Source organism: Phanerochaete carnosa (assembly GCF_000300595.1).
Source record: "Phanerochaete carnosa HHB-10118-sp unplaced genomic scaffold PHACAscaffold_12, whole genome shotgun sequence".
In the NCBI taxonomy this organism is placed as follows: Eukaryota; Fungi; Basidiomycota; class Agaricomycetes; order Polyporales; family Phanerochaetaceae; genus Phanerochaete; species Phanerochaete carnosa.
This window is the reverse complement of record NW_006767639.1, coordinates 937,980-951,783: the sequence shown is the minus strand read 5'-3', so window position 1 is coordinate 951,783 and position 13,804 is coordinate 937,980. Positions and strand designations below refer to the sequence as shown.

General features: G+C 54.7%; 5 protein-coding genes across 5 annotated transcripts; 2 read left to right on the top strand and 3 right to left on the bottom strand.

Moving 5' to 3' along the window:
• Positions 1-530: 530 nt before the first annotated feature.
• Positions 531-1,732, bottom strand: PHACADRAFT_178832 (uncharacterized protein; the record flags this gene model as incomplete). Its single annotated transcript, XM_007401343.1, has 5 exons — positions 1,262-1,732; positions 1,045-1,214; positions 803-981; positions 621-744; positions 531-564 (listed from the first exon to the last, which is right to left on the bottom strand). Coding segments are annotated over exons 2-5 (426 nt in total), but the record flags the coding sequence as incomplete, so codon positions are not given.
• Positions 1,733-2,494: 762 nt separating this feature from the next.
• On the bottom strand, positions 2,495-4,927 carry PHACADRAFT_264826 (uncharacterized protein). The gene is made up of 6 exons (XM_007401342.1): positions 4,792-4,927; positions 4,570-4,733; positions 4,225-4,513; positions 3,974-4,173; positions 3,291-3,922; positions 2,495-3,242 (listed from the first exon to the last, which is right to left on the bottom strand). The coding sequence occupies exons 1-6, from the start codon at positions 4,901-4,903 to the stop codon at positions 2,684-2,686; spliced, it is 1,956 nt and encodes a 651-aa protein (XP_007401404.1). The 5' UTR covers positions 4,904-4,927; the 3' UTR covers positions 2,495-2,683.
• Positions 4,928-5,572: 645 nt separating this feature from the next.
• Positions 5,573-8,819, bottom strand: PHACADRAFT_264823 (uncharacterized protein). The gene is made up of 5 exons (XM_007401341.1): positions 8,403-8,819; positions 7,399-8,004; positions 6,700-7,026; positions 6,583-6,633; positions 5,573-6,527 (listed from the first exon to the last, which is right to left on the bottom strand). Exons 1-5 carry the CDS (start codon positions 8,749-8,751, stop codon positions 5,875-5,877), a joined length of 1,986 nt encoding a protein of 661 aa, XP_007401403.1. The 5' UTR covers positions 8,752-8,819; the 3' UTR covers positions 5,573-5,874.
• A 2,267-nt stretch (positions 8,820-11,086) lies between these two features.
• Positions 11,087-12,161, top strand: PHACADRAFT_264819 (uncharacterized protein). The gene is given in 6 exon segments (XM_007401340.1): positions 11,087-11,108; positions 11,119-11,123; positions 11,375-11,392; positions 11,450-11,520; positions 11,653-11,791; positions 11,848-12,161. The coding sequence occupies 6 exon segments, from the start codon at positions 11,106-11,108 to the stop codon at positions 11,897-11,899; spliced, it is 288 nt and encodes a 95-aa protein (XP_007401402.1). The 5' UTR covers positions 11,087-11,105; the 3' UTR covers positions 11,900-12,161.
• A 660-nt stretch (positions 12,162-12,821) lies between these two features.
• On the top strand, positions 12,822-13,613 carry PHACADRAFT_213962 (uncharacterized protein; the record flags this gene model as incomplete). Its single annotated transcript, XM_007401339.1, has 3 exons — positions 12,822-13,145; positions 13,201-13,377; positions 13,517-13,613. Exons 1-3 carry the CDS (start codon positions 12,964-12,966, stop codon positions 13,611-13,613), a joined length of 456 nt encoding a protein of 151 aa, XP_007401401.1. The 5' UTR covers positions 12,822-12,963.
• Between the last annotated feature and the right edge of the window lie 191 nt (positions 13,614-13,804).

Genomic DNA, 13,804 nt, shown 5'->3' with positions numbered 1-13,804 from the left:
TCAGCACAAACGCGGGATGCCGGGAACAGCCTGGCGTCTTACGTAAGCATCTGACCCACGCCATTGACGCGCTATTTACACTCGGAGGCGGCACACAGCTATAAAGCATTCTAACACTCTTATTTAGGCATAGAGAGATTTGAATATTCTCGATTAACGGCAATTTCGTCCTCGGAAGGACGTCGGTCATTTGTCACAACAAGTCCAGAAGTAAACTGGGACTGTCAGTACAAGAGTTGTCAGTACTACTAGCAGTACCAGCACTCCAGCAAGTGTAATCTCGTTATCCCTATTGCGCCACATCTGAAATCTCACGTTAGTCTGGTAGCCGTCCTCGGCTGCAAATCGTGTTAGATTTAGCGTTAAGTCATCAACATCGTATCAATGGACAACGTACGAAGAATAAAGTAGGTGCCAGGGACTATATTCGTTGGGACTTGGACCGTGATGTTGCCGAGAGTCGGGTCGATGTTGCTGGCGAGGACGCCGACATCATAGTAAGGATCTTCAAAGAGCAAGAAGTATTTAATCGGGCCGGGCCATTCGGGGAGCTGGCTCACATCCCTGCAATGCGCACCGTTAGTGCATTAGCTACTGTGAACGCGCAGAGGTTCGCTTACCAGACGATAGTACCTTCGCCACCGATTGTCCACACGGTGCTGCCATCTGGAGAGAGGATAACTGGGATTGTGTCCCGGGGTTGGATCTGGAATGTCGCGCTCGTGGACCCACCGATGCCGCCGACTCCCAGAAATTGTCAGCCTATGCTTCACACTGAACAGATAATAAGAAAATTCTTTACCTGAGATGAAATAGCTGTCGCCAGGCTCGATATCAGGCACAGCGAATGCGATCGAGCCACTGCGTGGGTCGACGTTCTTCGTGAGGTTAGTGACGAACTGGTCATCTCCTGGTCCCACGAGGCGGTAGAGGTCAATACGTGAGATGTTAGAAGCCGAATATGGGACGAGGGACGCGTCCCTGGAAGATATGTGGTACGGATTAGCATTTACCAAATCTTATGAGTCATTCTAGGACACTCACCAAGAGACGCCATCAATGTCGCCGCTGGTCCATACGGTGCTGGCAGTGGGGTACGTCGGCGTCGGGTCATACGTGTCCCGCACGGCCATGCCCTTTCACAAGCTCGGCTTAGCGGAGATAACACTGGGGGACATACCCCCGAGGGCGATCACAGACGCGATGAAGAGCTTCTGCAAGAGCTGTAACATCCTTCACTCGCTATGCTGGAAGGACATACTTCGAGTGATGCTGCATTCTGCTCTGCCAGGGTTTGTCTTATATACCCTAGAACGCGGGCATAGCTCTTGCTGAATACAGAAGCGGTTGGTCGTCTTCATAGGGCTGGAATGCTCGCTCGCCAAGAGGATGACCATGGGCTCTGGCCAAGTGAGGTTCGGCGGCGATGCGTTGCTGTCGCGCCCTTCGGTCCCGGAAGCGACGTCCGACGTCTCAGTGGAGAGAATGGGGTCGTGTGGTGAGCTCGTGAGCGCATCAGCAGGGCACAGAGACATTCTTTTGCTCCTTAAAGTGAATACGGTGCGCACCGTTTGCGCAGGTCAGGAGTAACGCTGCAAACTCAATAGCTTGTAATACACTGGCAGCAGCGCAATGGTGACATACACACATCTCTTGCTTTAACTGCATACGTAGGCGAGCCAGCACACGAACCATCTGGAGAGGGAAAGTCAGATGACATCGTCCGAAGAGATCTGCAAGAAGCTGACAAAGGGTCCCAGTTGGCGACGAGACCCGCCGGGGATCTTCAAATTTTCTGTTGACGCTCGGCGAGGCGAGCATAATGCTTATTGCGCGGCTCTGTTGCGAAGTTAAATCCTAGGCACGCAACGCAAGTTCATTCTTCCTCGGCTTCTCGACCAGAGAATACAGTGATATGGCCACGCGGCTGCCAGCACGGTATCGAGGCGCACGCGGATGACAAGGCCAGCCAAGGCGCCGATACCACCGGGCTTGACGACCATCCCGAATCTTAGTAATAGGTGTGGGCTCTTCAGGCCGTTTGATGGGCACAATTGCAAGAAGGATGAAGATCTTAGAGTGCGTGCCAATCCCTAGGGATCAAAGGATTTTCGTCAGCACCGCGACAGAGTGCGAACTTGGCAATGGGACCTGCCACGTCTGCGAGTACACAAAGAAGGGGCTTTTTGCAAGCAGATAGACACTTGATGCGCGACAATTCGTGCAAGTAAAGGTTAGGATTGAACCAGGTTCAGAACAACCAACGACCATCGGCCGGCGCCAGTCCACGGCGTCAACTTTTCGATGTCCAACGTCTTCGACAATCTCCATATTCGAAGACCCAGAAGCCATATGGGACACAAGTACCAGATATTGTTCTGTACAAGAGCAAGCCGCCTAAATAAGAACAGCCGGAGCAACACAGCTACAAGCAAGCCCTCAACCAGAAAGGTCCAGGAAATTAGCACTGAGATATCAACGAAAAATTCAGTAAGTGGGCCACGCAGAGGATCAAGAGGTCATGAATCAGTAGGAAATAGAAAGATAGGGAGGTGTAGCGTAAGGTGTATGATATAATGGAGAGAGAGAGAGAAAACGGAGACATCAAATAAAGAAACCATCAGCAGCACTGTAGCGGTGACACGCTTCAGGCTCAAGCACCACGACAGGGCCGGGTATCGCGCTATCGGTCAATGTCCATCCGTCCCGTACCCTCGGACTTGCTGGGCACTTCCCGTTCCGCGCTTATCGGCCGCCGCACGTCTTCGTCGTCTCGCAAGAAGCTGCCACCTCCACCATCGCCATCAGGACTAAGGCTGAGCGGCTGCATGCGGGGCGTCGTGAACCGGCTTGGCGGAACACTGCTCGCGGCCGAGGCAGAGCCCGAGCTGAGCGTGAGTGCATCAAACTCCTTCTCGGGCCCGCGCACATTGTGCGGCTCGCGCCGTAGCACGCCCCGGCCATTGAGCTGTTGTTGACGTGCGGCATAGCCTGAGGCAGCAATCAGCGCCGGATCAAGCGGCGGGAGCTGTAACTGTGCAAAAGATGGCACGGGAGAGTGCGCACGACTCGAGTTTGGTGTCGACTGGATTGGCGGGAGTGGGTCACGATAGGTATCCAGAGGCAGAGATTGCAACTGGTGAAGGGTGAGAGAAGACGGAGGTGGTAGTGTTGGAGGCGGAGAGGAGACTGCGTTGGATGACTGCCGCTGGAGACCGACAACGCGCAGGCGCTCAACCCATCTGCGGGTATGTCAGGAAAAGCTTACGAGACATGATGTACACACGTACGCATCGGCCTTGTCCAAGCTCTCCTTGAAAACTCCGGTAACAGCCCTGAGCATATCTAAGCTCTCGGTCGCGAGCGTTAGAATCTTCTGCGCGGCTTGTGCTGCCGCACCAGCGGTAGGAACAGCTACACCGTTGGCACCCTGCCTACCATGAGGATGTGTGCGCAATGACGATGGTGACGTTGCTCGTGAGGCTGGCCGAGACCGAGGCGATGGTCCAGCCTCCCCCGGGCCGTAGGTGTACGGAGCAGTCCTTCCTCTGCCCCGACCCGAACTTACGTCCTTCTTGCCATCCGACCCATTCATACTCGCTGATCCATTCGCCGACGCGGCAGCTGCCGTTGCACTGAGAGGGCCTGGTGCAGCGTGTGCCCAACGTTGTGGTAAGCACAAGATAAACTGCCGTACTCGGGTCCGCGCAGGTTCCGGCAGAGCCCCGCCGGCATACTTGGAAACGACGTCGACGACTTGTCGGATAGTGTCCACGACGTCGCGTCGAATGATCGTTAGTGTTTGTAGATGGTGTTCGGTTAGCGGAGCAGCCAGGGCTGTCGACGAGGAGGTAGAGTGCTGCAGAGACGCGATAAAGTCGCGTAGGACTAGTATTTGGGCATCAATGTGGGCAGTGGCGTACTAGCGTGAATATAAGTCAGATATACGCGATAAATATGTGCTTCGACAAACCTGCAGCCATTGCAGACAGTACTTGAGCCTTCGCATGCTCTCTTCACTGACAGCTGCACCAATACCGCCAGCTTCAAGTAGCACGGCTTGCCACCGGCTTCGTTGTACGACTTGCTGCTGCTGTTCAGCATTTGCGCGCTCGTCTTGTCTTGGAGTGGGCGTCCGACTGCTCAACTCGTGTATGCTCGTCACCTTTGCATCTAACAGACATTCGTGAGGAGAGACTCTAGATCATCAAGCAAGCCACGCACCATCGCCACGAGTCATGCTCGCGTCCCTGTCACGTTCATTCTCTCTCTCCGCGTCCCGCCGCCGCCCGCGCGCGATCGATATATCGCGGAGCGCGGACGTCCAGCCTCCGTTGGCAAGATCGGGAGATGCATCGGGATGACGTCCACGCTCAGGGGACTGCTTTCGACGATAGGTATCGAGCCTGTCAAGCTGCCTGCACGCAAACTCGTCGAGCTGGCCCACAGGTAGCCGTTCGATGACAGGCCGCGAGATCGTCTTGACGGAAGACTCCATCATCTCCGCGCCGTACTGCGAGCATGCACGTGGTGAGCACGAGACACAGGCACATGACGGAGACTGCGCACCTTGACGACCCTGGAAGAGGCTTTTCCCTGCTCGTATGCTCGCAGCGCCGTATTGACGAGAGGCAAGGTCGACACCCTCGACACAAAGTCTGCCTGCTCCTCCTCGGGCAGCGAGGGCGAAGTCGAGCGCGACGTCGCGGACAGCGCGGGGGTCGGTTGGAACGCTGTCGTACACACACGGGATCAGTACTCCGACGAGGGATATCGCGAGGCCTGGCTCACACGTCGTGGGGGAGGCGTGCACGCTGTTGCGCATGTCGCCGAGGGCGCGAACGGCGATGCGGACGGACTCGTCCTGGTCTTCGAGAGCGGGATGCTCGATCACGGTGTCCATCGCTGTCGATTGCGCGACGTGCGGAAGGGGAGGGACGACAAGGAGGTGGACGTCGAAGTCGAGGATTGACCTCCTGCTAATGAGGACATCAAGCAAATTATGGTTTTTTTCACGTGAAAACCCAGTATCCCCACGGTCGCAAGGGCCCCAGGCACTCACCCATGTGTTGCCCGCCCCTCGAGGCTCGCGGGAGGATCTCTCGGCCTTCTCGCAGCTCTTCTTTGTGCAGCCGTCGGTGTCGTGCACGTCGCGCAAGCCTCACTCGTCGTTGTCGTCGTCGTCGTCGCCTCGTAGGACAGCGACTACCACAATCTTGCGCGCCTAGATTCGAGACACGGTACTGACGTCGGTCGATCGCGTGTCTCAGATAAGATTAGATGCACCGTCGCCTTCCCGCTGCCTTGTGCTTCAGGAAGAATCAGCTGCAGGTTCACCTCGGTCAGAGGCTCCAGCGGTACGCGATTGTTGTGTACACACGCCAGCAAAAAACAGGGCACTTGCGCAGGTCTAGCCTCAAGTGGGTAGGAGAGCCGATGAGATGTGCAAACTCTCGCACGATATTCGTCAAGATAATCTCGGCATTTTATAGAAACGACATGAAATCTCAGGCCTCTCAGGCCTCAGCACACGGTATAAAAAGAAAAGCCCATGTTACGCTACCCTCATGACAAAAAATTAGAACCCGTAATATTACAGTGCTGCATGCAAGAAGAAAAAAGACTAGCTCGTGGCAGCAACCAAACATAAAAGCTCATAGAAATAGTAAAGACCAAACGCGACGCGCTGCCACCAGTGTATACGCTAATACAATAGACCATTCGATAATGTTCGAGAGGCACTGCCAGCTGAAATAAGTGTTCCCGGGCGTGGGATAAAGATAGTGGGATAGAGGATAGTTACTATTGGCACGAACAACAAGCAGGAAGATGGTAAAAGGAAGGCATGGAGCATAGATATGACAGACAAACCGCTCAATCGCGCTTGGCACCTTCGGGCGGGTTCACTGGCCAGACGCTTTCCCGGCTTTGCGAGCTTGCGGAGCGGTTAAGCGGGACCGCGTCAGCGGGTGGTTGGTGCTGTTGTGGCTGGTGGGCCTGCTGAGAGTGTGCTTGCTGGGGTTGGTGATGTTGCTGTGAGTGTTGGTGCTGCTGCTGTTGCTGCTGGCCCGACGCAGGTGGGTGTCCATTCCCCGACGGGGGTGGGTGCATCCGGCTCTCGTCCATGGCACGCCGCAGGCCTAACATCATGCGGTCCGTGCGTTCAAGTAGCTCCGCCAGAGCACGCTTCTCACGCTCGAGCTCCGCAAAATGGCGCTCGAGGTCCACGTACGTTGGCACGGGGGCCCCGCTGGGCGGTGGTCCTGCGTAATAGTGCGGAGGGTACGCCTGCATATGCGTGGGAACCGGCAATGGGAGCTGATATGATGGCGCCGAGGGTGGGGTAACGCCAGGACCCGCCAACGGCGAATGTGTCCTGCTTGGAGGATGTGCCTGGAAGCCAGCGGAACCTGGACGAGCAAATGGAGGTGGCGGATTCATGCCATATGCGTTATCACCAACGGCAGCGTTCAGAGGTGGCAAGTCGAAGCCGCCATGAGGGTTGGGAGGGAAGGCCATGCCGCGGACTGCTTAGAGTTTGCATTAGAAAGCAGAGATCAAGCCTGAGATATCAGCACGTACCGTCCTGCCCGTGACCAGTGGACGGTCCAGCTTCGCCTTGCGCAGGACCCTCTGGCCAGCCATGAGAAGGCATGTCAGACATTCTAGTGCTCCCCCTCCGTGCTCCACGACCCGTACCTTTACGAGCCCTGGCATTCGCAGGACGGGCCGCCTGCTCACCCTCCTCGTCGACCTCCATAGCCTCCTTCTCCTTGTCAGCCTTGCTCTTCCTTGCCCGCTTCTTACGTGGCTGACCCTCGGCCTCCTCTGCGCTCTCTTCCGTTCCTGCCTGTGAGGCATGCGGACGCCCAACACTCGCGAGTATCGCAGCCGCGGCCTGATCCGTCATTCGGTCCTGTCCGCTCGGCGATCCACCTGACGCAGCAGGAACGCGCTTGCGACGCTTGATAACGGTCTTCTTCATCGAGTTCGGGCGATGAGTGCCGTGAAGCTTGAAGTACAAGCCTTAAAAAGAACGAAGAAGGGTCAGAATCGCGCACACAAGGACGATAAGGTAACACAGAGGAAACACGGCCAAGCCCAAAAGTATGACGGGATAGATATGCTAGAACACCCATAACGGCGACATATCAAGTGCAGGGTGTCAGCGACAGACCCATCGCCCAAGACGCGACTGACGACGACGGCGAACGCACCTCTGCACTTAGCGGCAGGTGAGAGGATGGGCTATCTGATAAGATGGGTTCATGTTCTGGGTCCCGAGTTGATGCGGCTGCGTCTGCCACGTGATGGGGGAAAAAGCGCCCGCTTACAACCGACAACGGCCACCGGCGATACAACAAGCGGAGCAACCGAAGAAGAGAAACCAAGACATACCACAAGCGTTGCAGATGTTGTTCCCCACGTCATCTCTCCGCCATAGAGGCGTCGTGCTCGTTCCGCAATTTGCGCAGCTGAGAGGACCGAGCGGATTCTTGATACGAACCTTGCCAGGGTAGCCGCTCTCGGGCGTCGACGCCCCCCCAGGCTGTTCTGGAGCAGCGGCCGGAGCTTGCGAGATGTTTTGCTCGCTATTCGAGGCCGGAGCGGTAGTAGCCGGGTTGTTCATCGCCGAAAGAGCGTTGTTGTACGTAGGGCAGCCCGAACAGGCGGAAGTACCACCTGTGCCGTCGCAGCGGCCATCGCCAGGGCAAGTGCCAGCAGGGTGAGACTTTGCGGGCCCAGACGAGCTATTTTGCTCCTTCGATGGACCAGCTGGTGGCTGGCCTTGCTGAGACGCCGCCGAGGAAGGGGCTGCAGGAGGTGGCATCGCAGGAGATTCGGGGGATCTCTGGTGAACACCGCCGTTGGTAACACCGTTGTTAAGATTTACGTCAGAGGCAGCTTGGCCGTTGGCGTCAGGATGTGTTGCAGGAGCAACAGCTGGTTGACCACGGCTGAGAGTCGAGGGGCGAGGCATATTTTTGTGTTTCCAGTAGAGACCTGAAGACATGCGTCAGTATTGTATCAGTTGATGCGGCGACAGAAGTATGGTAACGATGGCGGCAGGCACGCGCGGGATTGAAAGTTAGAGTAAGAGGAAGATGGAGAAGCGAAACGCGCCAACAATCAGCCATCCAGTGAGGCGCAAGGTGCCCGGCACAGCGGAGGCCGTGCAGCGCATGTCCTCATCTAAACCAATGCAAACTTTGTTTAAGGCAGCTCTCCTCGCGCAGTACACGCTGACAAGGGGGACACGACGCGAGGATTCGATACGATTTGCCTCGGCTGGCCAAGTGCGAGATCCACGTGGCGTACGAGAGGTATAGTATCGCCGCCATGTTCGCCTCACGAAGCCAAGAAACGAAGCCGGAGCCAAGGTCATACATGAAGTCACTCACCACAGGCGTTGCACACTGCCTTCCCTTCCCCATCACGACGCCAGAGCGGTGTCGAGTGGGCCCCACAGTTCGCGCAAGGTGGCTTCGCGGGTGCGATCGTAGGGCTGCTGTTGGAAGCTTGCGCCAGTGTCGGGTCAATACTCTCGGTGCTCTTCTCCCTCAGGGCGGGGTCGATCGGATAGGGCCCTGAACCGGGCGCAGAAGGCACCCGTTGCATGGCTGCAAGCAGCGAGGGAGATGGCGGTGCACCATTCGGCGGTTCATTACGAGGGTGCTCTGATGCAGGTGGCGACTGGATCTGGCCGTTGAACGGCAGTCTTGCGAGTGATGCGAGTGCAGGATTGTGCATGTCTACGACCGGCGACTGCAGCATGACTGCGGGCATTATTTCTCTTTCCTCGAGCCGAGACAGGATTGAGGGTTGTGATTAGATAAAAGATACAAAAAAGTGGAAGATATTAGGTTTAAAAAACACGTCTCTGAGTGGCCTCACTCAGTGGCGTGGCGCGCGTCGAGTAGGTGGTGGTGGAGGTTCAGAAATGTGCAGGGGAAGGGGCGGACTCGAGCTGAGATAACGGGAGATTATCAGCTTGGGAGACATTAGCCAATCACAGTCGAGTTATTTCTATTTATCGCATTAAATAATCGCGCGTAATTTGTAATCTAATCTCTGAAATCATGGCGTCTAATCAAACGCCCAACGGCGCTCGACCGACTCGGCGAATTATCTAGGCCCGCATTGTCAACGTTGTTCAAGGCGTGCTTGCGTGCATTAGACCGCTACGGTGCCACAGGAGTGTGTAGGCAGCTTGCTTGCCGCGCAAGGGATGCATAAACGCATCAGTTACACATCTTATTGCAAGACAATTGAGGACAGGAGGAATGAATTGTGCGCAGCGGTAAGGGAAACCAACAGTCGGTCAAATTACAGTTCAGAGCAAGGAATATACAAAGGCGATCCGGAGCTTTCGCGCATCACGCGTCACGGATAACACGCTCGGTACCTGTAAAACTTAGACTCTGTTTAGGACCAAGTACCCACAGGCTCCTTCAGGCTAGTGGTTAGCATCTGAGCATTCTCATTCTAAATGATTACAATGCACAACTTGAAAAGACTGCTCCGCGTCGTTTTTTACTAGAATGTTCCCTTGAGTAGGCGCGAAGGAGTGCTGTAATCCAGAACACTTTCGACACGGTAGCCGGATCGTTATTCCCACCGATGATACTCAATCATTTGATTGCCCTCTGCTGAAGCCTCGAGATCCTGAAACTGATACCTGGAAGCGATAAGATAAAGGATACGAATGGAAGCAAGCAACGGAAGTCAGCTCACGACGACCAGCCCGGACCTTAGAGCGATGGGATTCCAATCGAGCTGCGGATGGCACTCACGGTTGCGTGGTACACCGCAAATCAGGTCTCGCCAAGAATTTAATGAAGTAGACTCGACGTTATCTGAAAACCTACTACTACTAATCCGATGTGCGCACGAATACCGGTCTGTAGCATGTCCGGCGCATGTCGGGGAGATCTTGAGAAAGCTGTCATCTTCCTGCAGGACGATAACCAGTTCGCATACACATGCCTTGATATGCCGTTATAATCCCACCTTTGGGGGGAAAGAAGAGTGAATGCTCAAAACGTCTTCCTGCGTACTGTGAGAGCGCACCGCCCGTTGCGGCTCGGATGGCCCATGCTCGTTGCGGAGGCCGCTACGACCTCATTAACAGCAATCTATCCAGCACGTCAAAAGACATCTTCCGATCATTCACCTGGAAGATAATGCGGCTCAGGAACTGCGTCCGACAATAAACACTATCACGGAGTGAAACGCAGGCGAACTACTCATCAGAGAATGCGATGCAATCTGGTGTACTATAACTGTGTGCAATGCAGTGTAAGCCCATTTAGCCACTGCTTTAAGCCTGCGTTTAACACACTTTCGCCTGCTGAGATGATTATTGTTCGTCCTGCTTGATGAAGCCAATTGTACGAAGAAATTCAAAGGTATGGTATGCTAGCGTACGTCTTGATCAAAGTATCGACTAAGCGGGGGAAGCGTGGCTAGATTAAGTCTACAAAAAGTCTCTCACACATGTGGCATTGGCAAAGGATGGGTCGACAGTACTACTACACCACGTTGTATGTGGCATGTGGTGCCTGGAGGCCTGCCACGATGTGGACTAACCATGAACCATGAGGAGGAAGTAAATCAAGCTGATCATTCTGTCGCCAGCAGCCGGAAACACACCGCGAACCTGGGCACTGTGTGGAAAGAAAGAAGCCTCAGGATGGTGAGATAACCCACTCGTGGCACACCGGCGACAAAAATCATACGTGGCGAAAAACGTGTATAACAATCAAAAAGGCAATTTCTAGGACAATCGTACGGACCGCGTGTAAGGAGGACGTTCGCACTCGAGAGGTGCGACAGGATAGTGAAACGGGTTCATCGTGGCGCTTAGCTTTCAGCAAGAACAGAGCAAGAGTGTCGTGAGACGCAATGGTATGAGCATATGCCGTCGATAATCATCAACATAAAAACCGCAAGTGGAAAGCTCAAGTTTGAGCGAAAGGGCAACGTGCTTAACAGGGCGCCAACAATCCACCAAGTATGGTAGCTTAGTCAGCATCCAGAACAGGCCGCCTTAGACGTGTGTGTACTACCAATCGCATCGGCAACCGTGAAATCCTCAAGACACTATGGTGAGTATACCCGAATTTTGACTGTCTGGGAGACATATAGCGAAGGAGTGCAAGCTGGGAGGCTGAAAGGAACAGTTTGGTGGAGCCTTGAAGGTGGATGGGCCGAACCTATGTCGGATGAAGCCAAGGCGTCCCTTGGGCTGCCCAGGCCACAAATGGCTGTATACTTGATGCTAACTTGTCTTCCTTCTTCTAGACGAAAGGTCAGTGCGTTCTGCGCAAACGACTTGTAACTGAGTTGACGAGACGGATCCTTGATGGCACATAGGTACCACATCCTTTGGGTGCGTGCTCTTGTCGGATGCGTAGCAGCTGTTATTAACGCGCATCCTCCTCTATAGTAAGCGGCACACTAAGTCCCACACTATCTGCCGCCGGTGTAGCAGCCGTTCGTTCCACAGGCAGCACAAGGGTGTGTATTACGGGCCCGTTCATCGTAGCAGAAAACACTCACCTTGCGGTTTTCATTCTTCTGCGACGATCACATCTCGACACCGATCTGACTGAACACGTCTCAATTCGTTGGACCCCCCCCCCCTTGTAGAATGCGCTCAGTGTGGTTACCCTCGTGCTAAGCTGCGGTCGTACGAGTGGGGTCAGAAGGCCAAGCGCCGAAAAACCACTGGTACCGGTCGCATGCGGTACCTCAAGCACGTCTCTCGCCGCTTCAAGAATGGCTTCCGGTATGTACAAGTTTTGAGGCCTGATTGAGCGTGAATAATCAGGTCTGGTCCTCCAGGGAGAACACCGTCGCCGTCAAGCGCACGAAGAAGACGACATCGGAGGCATAAGTGCCACATCTCTGGTTTCCCGGGAAGTGTCCCATCGCACGTATATGCCATGTCCCCTGTATACTCCGCGGTTCGAACACGTCGCTTTAACTTTCCTCCATTGCATAAAATACATGAGCTATGCCCATATGCATGCATTAAATCCATTATCGCCCCTCAGAAGAGCCTCAGTCCGGGTGCGATGAAAACTCCTCCAACTACTGGTTTTTATTCTTATCGATTATCCGCTGTATGGGTTTCTATCTCCGCTATGAAATTCAACATATCCCTGCGAACAAGACCTGCACTCACACGATACTGTTTCTAGTGTTCACTTCAGGTGTGCCCATGGCACTACTGGTAGGGCTGATGTCTCCCGGACTAGATGCCCGCTCAGCCGTAGGAGCAGCTGTTAGTGTATGCATGAATGCAACTTTTGTACCGGTCGTTTGTCTGCTGGCTGAGCATGCCCGCTGGCCGTCATTTCAGCTCTCTCTCGATCACTCATGCGTGGGTGCTTACCGAGAAGCATTCGCAGATCATACTCACTTGGCTCGGAGCTGCGGAACACTATCTCCTGGCCACTAATCATATTACTCTCATGTGAAGACGAGTTTACTGAATCTTCTTTCACACGAACTCGACACCCTCGGCCTTGAGCCCTTCGCAGCGGGACTTATCGGCAGAATGGGCGAACCTCCGATGACGAAGTTTTCTGTACCTCACGTGGTCCGCGCGGAGTCGACGGAGGTGTTTCTCTACGAATGACCTGTCGTCCCTCTTGGCTGGCTCAGGGTTGTGCAGGCCTCACTGCCAATCCGTTAACGGTGTTCCTCGCCGCTTACCGTCAATGTTTTTCCAGTGACCTCGTGGTAGAGTGCGCGATGGCATCTCACTAAGCCGCGCAAAGTTCAGCGGCGCAAGATGCCCGTTTGCGACAATATCGCATACGCTAACCGAGCAAACATCGGCGTTTGTAACGACTTGGCAAGAATTCTCCTATTACCGAAGGTGCGCGAAGGTATACAAGAAGCTCGATCTCCGAGGAGATTGAGTCTGAAAACTCAACGCCAACATTCTCAAAGATGTTTGCATCGTTCTCCACGCTATTCGCTACTTCTGCCGCCATCGCATGTATCTTCACGCCTGTTGCTCATGCCTCCCCGACAAGTGCGGGGCTATCGACACGAGATGACTACGCCCCATCCCCAATTCTGCCCAACGCACAATCCGTTTGGACCATTGGGGAACAAGGTCTCGTCACCTGGTAAGTCGTATGTATTCTGCGGTTCGGCCTTCAATCGAGCTCGAATCGTCATTAGGAATAAATCTCTTGTCCCGAGCACGGCGACCACCATTCCCTGGATTGATCTATATGAGAGCTCGCCCTTCGGCTCGGCGGAATGGGTGGTCAACCTTGCTCAGAACGCCGACCCCCAGCCTGACGAGGTCCTCGTGCCCGTTGTAGAGGTAGATTCGGCTTACGCGGGTCGACGTCGGTGCGGTAGGATGAAGGAGGGGATATGGTCGTCGAGGGAAAAGAAACTTGAACGCGCGAGCAGCGAACTCTAGTTACAGAGACGCCGCGAGGGCCAAAACCTACAACCTAATACTTAAGCTAATATACTGTTCGACTAGACTTACTGCTCGTGCTCGTGCCCGCGCTCTCGCGGGCGGTTCTATACTTGACTCGAAGGCGGGCGGAGGCGACAGCTCACGCGCGACAGGGGAATGACACTCGAAGGGAGATTCTGGGGGAAAGAGGTGCTTGCTCCATTCGAAGGTGGGAGGTCACCTTTATAATACATGACAAAAGCGCCACTCCGCTGCCGTGCTCTCGGCCGGAGTGCCCATAGAGGAGAAGAGCGAGAAGCGTCGTGAAAAGAGACCAAAGGGGATTGAAGGAGTGTTCTGTAATGGGTAAAA

Bases quoted from the DNA above. Each gene is read 5' to 3' on its own strand.
- PHACADRAFT_264819 (XM_007401340.1), top strand. The intron at 11,521-11,652 runs GTGTGTATTACG...CCCCCCTTGTAG, and splicing joins GTTCCACAGGCAGCACAAGG to AATGCGCTCAGTGTGGTTAC. The intron at 11,792-11,847 runs GTATGTACAAGT...CTGGTCCTCCAG, and splicing joins CGCTTCAAGAATGGCTTCCG to GGAGAACACCGTCGCCGTCA.
- PHACADRAFT_264826 (XM_007401342.1), bottom strand. From the start codon at position 4,903: ATGGACACCGTGATCGAGCATCCCGCTCTCGAAGACCAGGACGAGTCC. The intron at 4,514-4,569 runs GTGCGCAGTCTC...GCATGCTCGCAG, and splicing joins CCTCTTCCAGGGTCGTCAAG to TACGGCGCGGAGATGATGGA. The intron at 4,174-4,224 runs GTGCGTGGCTTG...AATGTCTGTTAG, and splicing joins GAGCATGACTCGTGGCGATG to ATGCAAAGGTGACGAGCATA.
- PHACADRAFT_264823 (XM_007401341.1), bottom strand. From the start codon at position 8,751: ATGCACAATCCTGCACTCGCATCACTCGCAAGACTGCCGTTCAACGGC. The intron at 8,005-8,402 runs GTGAGTGACTTC...GCATGTCTTCAG, and splicing joins GGCAGTGTGCAACGCCTGTG to GTCTCTACTGGAAACACAAA. The intron at 7,027-7,398 runs GTATGTCTTGGT...GTTCTTTTTAAG, and splicing joins CAACATCTGCAACGCTTGTG to GCTTGTACTTCAAGCTTCAC.